General features: G+C 35.4%; 2 protein-coding genes across 2 annotated transcripts; both read right to left on the reverse strand.

The window, feature by feature from the left end:
• Window positions 1-275: 275 nt before the first annotated feature.
• On the reverse strand, window positions 276-2,858 carry LOC108828001 (subtilisin-like protease SBT1.3). The gene has a single exon (XM_018601534.2). It carries the CDS (start codon window positions 2,788-2,790, stop codon window positions 460-462), a length of 2,331 nt encoding a protein of 776 aa, XP_018457036.1. The 5' UTR covers window positions 2,791-2,858; the 3' UTR covers window positions 276-459.
• Window positions 2,859-9,092: 6,234 nt separating this feature from the next.
• LOC108828002 (mitochondrial metalloendopeptidase OMA1) lies at window positions 9,093-11,261 on the reverse strand. Its single transcript, XM_018601535.2, has 3 exons — window positions 10,111-11,261; window positions 9,831-9,979; window positions 9,093-9,552 (listed from the first exon to the last, which is right to left on the reverse strand). Exons 1-3 carry the CDS (start codon window positions 11,044-11,046, stop codon window positions 9,303-9,305), a joined length of 1,335 nt encoding a protein of 444 aa, XP_018457037.1. The 5' UTR covers window positions 11,047-11,261; the 3' UTR covers window positions 9,093-9,302.
• Between the last annotated feature and the right edge of the window lie 830 nt (window positions 11,262-12,091).

Consider the following 12,091-nt stretch of genomic DNA (forward strand, 5'->3'; position numbering starts at 1 on the left):
AATGGGTTTCATCAAAGATGTATTGAATTGGTGATGTTATGTTGATTGTCAGAAACCTACTCAGTTTTGATCAGTGACCAGTCGTTAGATAGATTTGTGTCGGCGAGAGGACTGAGGCAGGAAATACAAAACAAGTCTTCATTGTATTTGTATATATATATAAGGTCTTGAAAAATGGAATTGTATTGAGAAAGCTGGAAAATACTAGAAAATTCAAATCAGGTCTGTAGAATGTGAGCGAATAATATAAAGCATTCGCATTTTTTATGCACGAATTTGATGAAAACACGGTATTTTATTTTAAAAGGTAGCTTCTGCAAGAACATGAACTAAAAACTACTGAAAATGTTTTTTAAAGCATTGCTTCTAGAGAAGAGCTCATCTCTCCCTCCTTACATAAAGAAATCTTATTTGTTGAAACTAAAACATTAGAGTTTCTTCAATAACGGTTTGTCCTCTCTACAGAGGAGGCAACCATGTGATTATAACCGGGCTACGAACCTTATGCGTCGCACTCTTCCATAAAAGACCACCAAACTCAGGCCTCTTCATCCGCAGCTTCGTCCTGAAAGTAACACTGTAGGAAAGCTTCTGGTGTTTCGTAGTGAAATTGAGTGTCTTTGGCTGGACTGTGACGGTTGCGCCTTTGAAAGGAGAGACAGAGACCTTGTAGCTTGAAACGTGAGGACCAACATTGGTCACGGTTCTTCTAAGTGTCATAGCTTTAACACGTGTGTTCTCTGGGAACAAAGCTGAAATCGCAGGGTAGTTCAAGTTTCCAGGGTTATTACCGGCAAGACTGTGTTTGCAAGATCTGTTCGAATGCTTTGTGAAGACCTTGAGCTGCGAAGGACTCAACTCTTGAGTGCAGAGGAAATCAAAATACTCCTGAGGTCCAATGTCGTAGACAAGACCAGGATCTATAGCTTTCAAAGGATCTATATGTCCAGCACCGTGATCATAAGGCGACGAAGGTTCTTCTCCCGCTGCATCCGTAAGAGGCTTAAGCATGTTGTCGTGAACGTAAGCCGTCGTCATGAGAGCCGATTTGACCGCTGCGGGACTCCAATCCGGATGCCTTGATCTGATCAAAGCAGCCACACCGCTCACGTGAGGACACGACATGGAAGTTCCCGACAGTATATTGAACTTAACCCTCCTTTTGTCAGACGACAGACTCGATGGCGCCATGTCTCCAGACCAAGCCGCGAGAATGTTCACTCCCGGAGCTAGCAAGTCCGGTTTCAAGATCTCCAGGGAGAGAAAGTTGGGTCCTCTCGAAGAGAATGCTGCTACAACAGGAGACGGTTTGATTCCAACTCTTGTCCCAAGGATCTCTAAACTCGCAGTGGCTCTTTTACTCGTCATCGCATACTCCTTGATCACTTTACCTTCTTTCTCCCCTACCGCAACGGCTGGTAGCAGATGACAATCTGCTACCAGCTCTTCGCCGTTTGTCGCGGTGTTGGTCAGTATCATCCCAACTCCTCCAGCTCTTTTCACAACCTGACCCTTTTGCACACGCGGAGTAACACCGCGGTCGCATATCACGATCTTGCCTGCCACGTTGTGCCCGTCGAGAGCACCGTCTAGACAGAACGAGGTGGGATCAGGGCTGCTTGCGTTCCTACCAAAGTAAACAAGAGGATACTGTTTGGACCGAGACAAAACTGTTCTGCCTTTGTAAAGAGAAACTCCTTTGAATACTCTTCTAGTTCCTAGCTTCACCGTGGCTGGAAAGTCTCTGTCTATGGTACTTGCACCAACCGTTGTGATCCACGGTGAAACATTCGTGAGGCTGATCGGGTCAGGACCTCCATTACCAGCTGAACACGAGACGAACACACCCATCTCCATCGCTCCGAACGTTGCTATAGCCAAACTGTCACGTGAATAAGTTGAGATCCCACCACCTAAGGATATAGAGAGAACATGAACTCCATCGGCAACGGCTTGATCAACAGCTGACAAGATGTCCGAGCTGAAACATCCTCCAACCCAACAGACTTTGTAAGCAGCCACTCTTGCCTTTGGAGCCATCCCTCGAGCCGTTCCGTAAGCAAATCCAAGAAGATTTGCTCCTCTGACAGGTGAGCCAGCTACCGTGGCTGCAGTGTGCGTCCCGTGACCGTCTTTGTCTCTAGGTGATCTGTACTCAAGCTCTTGGTCGATCTTCCCCGTTGCAGCTTCGTATCCTCTGTAGAAAACTCTAGCACCGACAATCTTTCTGTTGCAGTTATGTTTCAAGAACCCTCTTCCGGTTTCACAGGCACCTCTCCAAGTAGAAGGAACAGGGGACATGCCTGTGTCGTTGAAGCTCTCGCTCTCAGGCCATATCCCAGTGTCCAAAACACCAACTATCACATCATGGTCGGTGACTCTCTCTGCCCAAACTCTCTCACTCTCTTGCCTCTCTAACCCAAGAAACCTGGGACTTCTTGTGGTGTGAAGCTCGTACCTTGTCTCAGGAATCACAGCTATGACACCAGGTTCTTCCTCGAGCCTCTCTGCTTCCTCTTTGCTAAGTCGAGCTGCTAATCCTTGAAACGCTGTCTGGTAAGTGTAGAGTATTCTGTCACCTTCTTCTTCTTCGTGTGATTTGGGATCTCTTACAGAGTCTATCTTTGAAGTGTACCACTGTAGGTGATTAGTGTAAGGTGAAGGCATGGCAGATTTGTCCATATGGACAACATAAGTCTTCTTCTGACCAGTTTCTGCATGTAGAACCATGAGATTGAGGGATAAGATGATGGAAAGAAAGCATTTTTGAAGTGGGTTTTTGCCAGCCATTGTTTGAAGAAGCTTAAGGATTATTCTATCTCACTCTCTCTCTCTTTTTTGGGGGGGGGGGGGGGGGGGGGGGGGGGAGGGGAGGGGGGAGGAGAGATAGAAGAGTCGTTGTTACTTTGGAGCAAGTATTAAAGGTGAAGTAAGAGGTGGTATCATATATGCTCTGTGAGCATAATTACTGAGAAGAGAAGTGGTTGGTAATGGCAGAGAGTAATCAATGGAGCTCATGAGTCCTTTATGCTACTACTTGCATATGCATATAGTACCGTTAGGTTATTGTATTCATGGCTTATCTGCTCGAAATTACGAACTTGTAATGCTTAGTTGGTTTGTTTTATATTGCTTTTGTTGATTGGTTGTTACGTGTTTTAGCGAGGTTAAATATTAATGTAAACTCACTTTTGGTAATAAGCCAGTCTTGAACTTTACGAGCATATTCTTGATTTATCTCTCTCTCCTTTTCGTTTACATAGAAAACAAAACTCAGTCACATCATGCTTTTTATTTTGCTTTGATAGTGGTGAAAAGAGGGATCAAAACAAGTAGTTTTCAAGAACACATACAAGAATGTAAAGAGAATTTCAGACAAAGTTATGTAAGATTCTCTTTCGTGGACTGAATTACTCGTACCTCCTTTGACACAAACCACGGTGGATCCGTGTTTAAGTCGTAAAACTTAAAAGTTCGAACTTTTTTTGTAACATCCCGAGTTGTGATATGTGAAAAGGCTTAAGAGAATTGATTTGATTACCTATGTCACCAAAGTTGACTTACCTTTTCCGTCACACATCGTTTAAAACTTCAGAGTTAAGCGTGTTTGGGCCGGAGTAGTGAAAGGATGGGTAACCTATCAAAAAGTGATTCGCGATACCGTATAAATGAGGCCAAAGCACATGGAAAAGTCGGGTGGTGATTGCAGGGTCAGTAAACAATGATTTCGAGTCTTGGAAAATTAACGGACCGACTGTCGGATGGGATGGAACCCACGGGCCAGAGAACGGGTATGGGTGGTCTATTAGCCATGGACGGTCGGAGCGTTACATTTTTTTAAAACTCAACACAAAAATATATGATGTTTAAAATTTTAAATTCAACAAAAATAACTCTTAATCATGATAAGGACTCACTTCATTCATTCCGCAATCCCATACCAAAAGATTATTACTATTTGACAAAAATAAAAAACCTTAGTCTTGACGGTGAAAACTCTCAATAATTCAATTCTTTTACCTCTTTCTCTTTCTATAGGGAATTGAATTTAGTGGGAATATCAGTGGTCAGCTCAGCGGTCTATTACAACATTTATAAAAACACATTTAAAGCTCAAACGCAGAATGGCCCACTCTCTCTCTCTCTCACATAATCGATAGAAATCACGAATTCGATACTCATCTACATATTTGATATTTGCAACCAAAAAAAAGTTGTTCTAAACAACCCATTAAACACAAATATCGAATTGCTATCTCTATGTCAAAAATGTCAATTTAGACCAAAATAACCAATCATGTGTCTCAATGAAAATCATAGATCATACATGACATTCAAATGGAAATTACGATAGTAACGTACTAACTTAACATACAAGTGATTAATTTGAACACACTTCCAAAATATAAATTATTTTACATTATTTGTATTTTTTTTTTTTGTAAATTCCAATTTCTGTATGTTATCCAGTTTTTATTGCAAAATTTAGTAATAAGAGAAGGATTAAATTATTTGTTGTCTCACTCAACTTTTTTGTATACATTGGATAACTAAGATTAATAAAAATATGTTTACCTCTAATTTAAAATTTAAATGTTTTATAAACTTAAAAATACTATTCTGAAATAAACTTACTTACATTTTCATAAACTTAATTTCTTTTAATTAACTATAGAGGTGAAATTAAAATCAAGCCAACAAAAGAATAATGATTCATATTTCTGTTTAATGAGCCAAACTCTCATATTTTTTAACATGTCAAAACATTTTCATTTCAATCAGCTTTATAAGTGAAATATGTGCATCCAATTCGTATTTCAATCATATTCTTCATAGTTTAACATGACCGACCGCCATTTCCACATATTACGAAAAGATAGAAAATGACATCCGCTAGTTTGAAGTGTCTTACCAAATAAGAAGCACTATTTAGATTCTCAGTAAGTGGACAATTCTTATCATGAGTAAACCGTCAATGAAAAGGTTTAGTCCCATAAACCTCACTCGACGAACTCGAACACTAGTCGAAGCCTTTAGTCATAGTTTTCAGGAGGATGGTTTCGCTCATCGGAACCCACTGGATTTGCAGAATTCATGCCAGTGACCTTGTTCGGGGAACTTATTTTCGATTTGATTATTCACGCCCCCACCTACGGCAGGAGAATCAGAAGGAAGAGAAGTTTCCTCTCTCAGAACCTCAGTTAGAGCTTCATTAACATTGCCAAAATTGATCATGTTTGAACCTCATGCACTGTCTCTTCTATAGATCCTCTTAGAATCACAGAAATTTGATTTTCTCCTAATAGATATATCTCGTGAAGTATTAAAAGGGTAAAAAAAAGATATAACATCCAAGATTCTAAAGATCTCGAAAAAATTGTTAATAAGAATTATGCATGAATCAGTGAAAAGATAATATCTGAGAGATATTTCACAACATATTTATCCTCGCTCTAAAGTAGGAGGAATTGATCACGTCCTTAAATGTGTTGTAACCCCATCTAAGGACTGGGGAAACAATTGTTGGACGAATATCCCAAACCCATTGTAGATGGCACGCGATGAAAAGATTGAAGACGAAAGAAGTTTGCCCTCAATCTCAAGTTAAAACCATGCTCTCGAGATCCGCTGAAACAGCCAAACCTCTGATATTGTTGGAATCAGAAAACAAAACGAGGAAAAGATGTCGGAGGCTGATAAAACTTGAGTAAATATTAAAGAGGATAGACAAATTCATACCCGCATACAGATAACACAGATCGACATCGAGCTATGTTTCCTTATACATTTCGACAGATCTTGTTCTTCAGTAGAATACTAGTCTTATTTTTAATCACAAACACATGTAATTCCGTTAAAAATCAATATATAAATCCATTTTCGTCAACTTAAGTCTGATTACATCATTGCGTTTTAGTAATATTGTTGTCCACAAGTTTTTCTTCCCTAATTTACTTACAAACACTCTCAATTTCTTAATGTGGATTTCAGGATCCATAAATTTGTTGTTGATAAGCATCAATATTTGATATTGGAGAAGATTGAGAAAAAAACATAAAATAAATTAGTAGATCAAAAATTATATAGGAGAAGAAAACAGTTTAAAATCATGGTCAACTAATTGCGAACGTGAAATAAGATATTATGAAAATACTTAGGATATAGTTAGCCAAAATTAGAGATAATAAATTTTTTTGCAATAGATTGTTTTTTTTTTTCTAGAAAACGTATTCTATATGTTCAAATTTGATTTGTGACTTAGTATAAAAAAGATTATAAAGATATTAAACCTTTCAAATGTACTACTTACCTTATAAGAAAAGATTAAAATTCACACAAATATAATCATAACATTGTAAAGAAAAAGACAAAATATATAATGATTTTTTTTGTTATCCAAAAATATATAACATTAAACTATTTTAATGTTTTATTTCTATTTTTGTTTTTAAAATAGGTGATTTTCTCGTACTCATGTACGGATATAAATATTTACGAAAATAATAAAATTATAATAACTACTAAATATTTTCTTTTCTTTTTTGTTTATAAGTTTTAGGTTATTTTTAATTTATATGTATGATAAATAAAAAGATTGTATTAACTATCATTATGTTATCATCTTAATTAGATATGTGATTTTTAAATATAATATTTTATGTTAATTCAAATATATATTTTTGGTATCACTTTTATTCTTTTAAATTGAACAACGATTTTGTGTATTTTTTTGTCAGAAAGAGAAAAAAAAAATAGATTCATGTAGACTCTGCAAACAAAACCGAAAGCTCCGCATTTTGTGTATTTTCTTAATTGGGTTAAAGTTGAAATATTGTTTTCTTAACTTCAAGTAGTTCATCCTCTTATATTTTCACTTATATTTTGTATTTTATATATCTGATATATGTTGTTTCCAAAAAAATAAAAAAATATATTAAATTGAAGTTGCATTAATAAACATAACATGGAATATTTTTAAGATTCATGCACATTTATGAATATATATATATATAATAATAATTAAATCATAATAATTGGTTGATTTGATTCACCATGTTTTGATTAGTTTGATTATTCATATTTTGGTATATTAGGTCCTATTAATTTTTTTAAATGAATCACAATTTTTATTGCAATTAGAATAAAATAGGAATAACGTTTTTACTTAGATTTTTCTTAGTTTATTCTTAGTTGATTAATCTATTTTTTAAGATTGTGTATAATTTGATGTATGTTATTTTTATAAAATTAAAAGATTTAAGTGTTGAGAAATTCATAAGATGACTATGGTAAAAACTCATAAATTTTCTCCGCATCAATTTAATTATGTTTAGTTCGGATCAAACAATATTAATAAGTTTAATTTTCATTCTCACATTGTTTAAATTATTTATTTAGTCTAAAGTTAGCATTTATAGAAATGTTTTAAAAAATGAAATTATATGATCAGTTTTTGTTATTAAAATTATAATCATTTAGTCAAAAATATATCCATCGTAAAAATATGTATTTGGTTTTTAAATAGTCAAAAATATTTTTGTTTTTGAAGTAAATGATATAAAATACTCAGCTCATGTTGTTTATTTTTTTTAATCTTTGACCAAAAATATTTTCCTTTATTACTTATATTTTTGGAAAAATATAGAAAATAAGTAAAATTCGTTTATGTATAAAACTTATATGTTTATATGTTTATAAATATTTTATTTTTTATATGCTTATATTAACTTAAGCACGACACGTTATAAACTGATTTTATCAAATAATATTATAGAAATAATTATTTTAAAAAGATTAATCGATTAAGCAATAAAAATATTAGTCTCCACAACATTCTTTCACATAGGGCTGGGTAAATAAACCGAACCCAAAAATCCAAACCGAATCCGATCCGATAAAAATGAATCCGAACCGATCCGAACCCGATATAAATACCGAATGGATCTTGTTTTTTGGTATTTCGGGTTATGTATATTATCTGAAACGAACCCGAATCTAGATGAATATCCGATAGAACCCGAAACATTCAAAATCCTAGAAAGATTTTATACCAAACATGATCTCAATTCCTAATATGTACTTAAAATACATTAAGATATATTGAACAACTAAAATACTTATGTATTACATAAAGGTTGGTGGTTCTATTACATGAAGGTTGATGGTTAAAGGTGGCTGTTGAATTTTGAAATATTTAGATTTAGATTTTGTTTTCATTAAACAATGTTTCTCATTTCATAAAGTCGTGGTTTTTGTTTTATGATTCATTCATTTGGTTTTCTTTTTATCAATAAATATGTTTTCCTTTCGTTTGATTTTGAATGATCATGGTTGATGTTAGTTTCTTATTTTTAAATCGATTTTATTTATATTTTAATTACAAAATGTACAAATTGGGTATTTGAAACCAAAACAAACTAATTTTACTTATGTTTTGGTTACAAAGTAGGTACAAATCAGATATTTTTAAATCGAAAAACCGATTGGGATCCGAACCCGAAAGTACATTGGGTTGTACCGGTTCTTTGAAGATTTACTAACCCCGACCCAAACCCGATAGAACCCGAACCGATCGCGAACCAAACTTTCAAATAACCCGAATGAGGCTGATTTTGATAAATCCGAAAAATCAAAACCCGATTGGATAAAACCGAAACCCGATTGGGACTCCGAATGCCCATGCCTACTTTCACAGAAACACATCTTTTTCATAAACACTAATATAAATATAGAATATTGCTAATGAAAAACCCACTGGCTCTAAGCTAGCATAGGGCTGAAATTTTTTCAAATTGAGCAGTAAACAAAACTACCGACATTTCCAAGTGAGATATTGCGTCCTACACATGTATATGTCAATTTAAAAGTCTTAAGACAAATTTTCGATTGATCTCCGACAAGACTACTGGACTTCATGTCGAACGCCATTGCATTGATGCTCCCATATTTTGCTTGAGTTTGGTACTCTGTGAAATTTAATCGCCAAGTGTAGAAAAAATTTCGTCAACCTCCTGTTAACTTGTGTTTTGAATTTTCATTTATATTGATAACACCCCTTATGATATTATATGAAGAACACTGATTACTTTGCATTCCATTTAATCGACATTTCATATAACCATTAAAAATGTAAAGCACTTGCCACTAATACGAGGCCTAGATAGATGTTATAATACAATTAACGATCAAAAGAAAAAAAAGTGCAATAGATGCAAACCAGCACAGATTCTTCTTTCTAAAACATAAAAGAAAGGAAGGTGAAAAGTTTGTACAGACTCAAGGGAGATGAATGGACTGGAAGGCTAAAGAAAGCCTTCAATGCCACGACCCGATTGGACTTCTCTATATATCATTAGTGCTTCTTCCATCACATTGGCTTGAGCCAGAAGCTGTGATCTCTTCTTCCCTGAAGGATGTGTCGATAAATATTCCCCGAGTGCCACATCTCCGCCCAGCTTCCCCAGCTTCTCATATACTTTAGGAGCTATTCTTGGGTCATATCCCGCAGATGCAAGTAATAGCAAACCAATGTAATCGGCTTCTATCTCCATCCTGCAATGAACCAAACACACACAAGAATTTAAATGCATTAGAACTTGTTTTACTTTCTCAAACATATACATCTCTCTTCTCTCTTCTTCATTTCTCGTACCTTTACCCCGCTAACAACTCCTAATGGTTGACGAGATGATAACTTTCTAACAAGATATGACCATTTGCAAAAGAGTGTCAAAATCCCCACAAAAAGCTAACTTGAGTAGGCCTAGTGAGTTATTTTCCAACATATAAGAGCCATTCTAGTAAAAGCAAATGAGAGGAAGAATACGTACTTTCTAGAGAAAGGAAGCCTCAAGAAGAGCGCAGACATTGTGTTCACAAGATCGGGCATGACAAACTGATACAAAACCAGCTGAAGGATTGCAAACCATAAGTTCTTTGTTATCCCCTCGGCTACATGTCTAGCCACCGCATGACCAACCTAATCAAGATAAAAAGACACAATAAAACAATCAGATTATGTCCTAAATTAGCCTGAGATTAGAGAAACCTCGCAGAAACATGTAATATCATTTCATAGTAAATGTTCAAGAGGGTCAGACTGTTATGTACCTCATGCCCGATGACAGTAGCAACTTCAGCATCAGACTTGAAATGATCAAGCAAGCCAGTGAAGACAACAATCTTCCCAGCGGGCAAGCAAAAGGCGTTAACCATAGGCTCGTTAACCACAATCACCTCCCAGTTAATCCCTTCAAGATGAGCACTCTCTCCCTTGGTATCTTTCTTCCTGCTTTCTTGAATCCATTTATCATCAAGAATCTGATCATCTTTAGACCATTTCATCTCACTCAAGGTCTCTTCACCATCGCCACCTTCACTCAAAGCAATACCCACCTCCTTCACTCCCGTATCACTACCCCTCGTAGTGCTATCCATCGAACCATACCCTAAATCACTCCACACGTGCTCGTGGCTCAAACCTCTCTGCAACGCATCAATGACCTCTTTAGCTATCAGTCTAACCCTGATGCTCTCGGGGTGGATGGCAGGGAGGACTTTCCCTTTGTAAGTCTTCTTGATCTGCTCAAACTGAGATTCCCCGATTCTCTTCTCCATGGCTTTGGACAAGAGAACGAAATGAGTTCGCTTTGTGTAAGGAACAGTCTCCAAGTTGCCGAAGTAGAGAGTGACGAGAACTCCGGAACCAAGGAGCACCACCGTCCAGACAGCTTTAGGGTTTTGGAGCCACTTTCGGGGTCCACGTGGCTTGAAGTGACGAACTTGGTAGCGATCAACGTAGTAGCTTCTCTTGGCTTGACTCAGAAACGGATTGTAAGCGACCCTGTTCCTGCTCCCGAGAGGTGTCCATGATCGTAACCCTACTTGGCGGGATGCGATTGAGGAGAACCCGGAAAAATTAGATGAGGGATTAGGAGACCCAGTGGGTTTGATACTCGAGGGAAGGTGAGAGCGGGGGAGAATCTTCGGATCTATGTTCCGTCGCAGGGAGTCGAACACGAGTTTGGTTCTTCGGTACCATGACATTGCTGGAAACGGAGGTTGGAGATATTACAGGGGAAACGAGGAAGATGGGTGAAGAAACTTTTGATGAAAGCTAAAGATTATATTGAGAGAGAGAGAGAGAGAGATTTGACGAAGATTCGAGAAAAAGTGGAGAAGAAGAAACACGAAGAAGAAGTCGTGTCAGGTAGAGAGGAAGACGCCGCCGAGAAGCGGAAGCGGTGAGATTTTCAATTTAACCGGATGAAACCCGGTTATTTGTTTCGAGATTTAATTACAATCAGTCAATCAGTGGGGCATTGGGTAGTTTCGGTTCAAATTGGGAATTATGAATTTCTGATTAACATGATTATTATAAGGCAATAAAAATAATTAGAACTTGACTTGTGTGGAGACGCGGTCGGATGCTTAATTTATTTTTTGTTAAGTTCATGAATCATCATTTCATAAAATGTTTATGTATATTTCTTTATGTTTTGTAAATTAAATTTAGAGTAGAATATATTATTTTATAATATTAATATTTAATAATAATTTTCTATTTGTACATAATATTATATTTAAAGTTTTATAACTTGATCCAATTTGATATAATTGTAATATTCATATATTGACTTCTTGTTTTTGTTTATTTATTTAAAAATAAAACAACATACTAAAATTTTAATTTTTTTACATTAATTTTCTATGAATTATTATTAATTTTATGATATTTTATTTTTAAAAATATACTTTCAATTTTTTTAGATTTGAGTAAACTAAATAAAGTAATACTATATATAAATATTGTTTTATATAATATATATACTACATATTTCAGTTTGTTTTTTTATTTTAACCAGAAAAAATAACAACCAAAATTTTGTTGTAGCCGCTAATAACACAATACCGATTTAACTAAAATGATTAATGGTAAGATATGAATATCGATCGGAATAAATAAATTTTAGAAATGTAACTAATTATTTAAACTGATTTAAATATTGTGACATAATCTGTAAAAACAAAAAATAATATAAAAGTAAATATTAATTTGTTATAAATATAATTGCTAGATCCGTAAATCAAA

This window comes from Raphanus sativus, chromosome 9 (genome assembly GCF_000801105.2).
Source record: "Raphanus sativus cultivar WK10039 chromosome 9, ASM80110v3, whole genome shotgun sequence".
Taxonomy (NCBI): Eukaryota; Viridiplantae; Streptophyta; class Magnoliopsida; order Brassicales; family Brassicaceae; genus Raphanus; species Raphanus sativus.

Bases quoted from the DNA above. Each gene is read 5' to 3' on its own strand.
- LOC108828001 (XM_018601534.2), bottom strand. From the start codon at position 2,790: ATGGCTGGCAAAAACCCACTTCAAAAATGCTTTCTTTCCATCATCTTA.
- LOC108828002 (XM_018601535.2), bottom strand. From the start codon at position 11,046: ATGTCATGGTACCGAAGAACCAAACTCGTGTTCGACTCCCTGCGACGG. The intron at 9,980-10,110 runs GTACATAACAGT...TATCTTGATTAG, and splicing joins CTACTGTCATCGGGCATGAG to GTTGGTCATGCGGTGGCTAG. The intron at 9,553-9,830 runs GTACGTATTCTT...GGTTCATTGCAG, and splicing joins AGGCTTCCTTTCTCTAGAAA to GATGGAGATAGAAGCCGATT.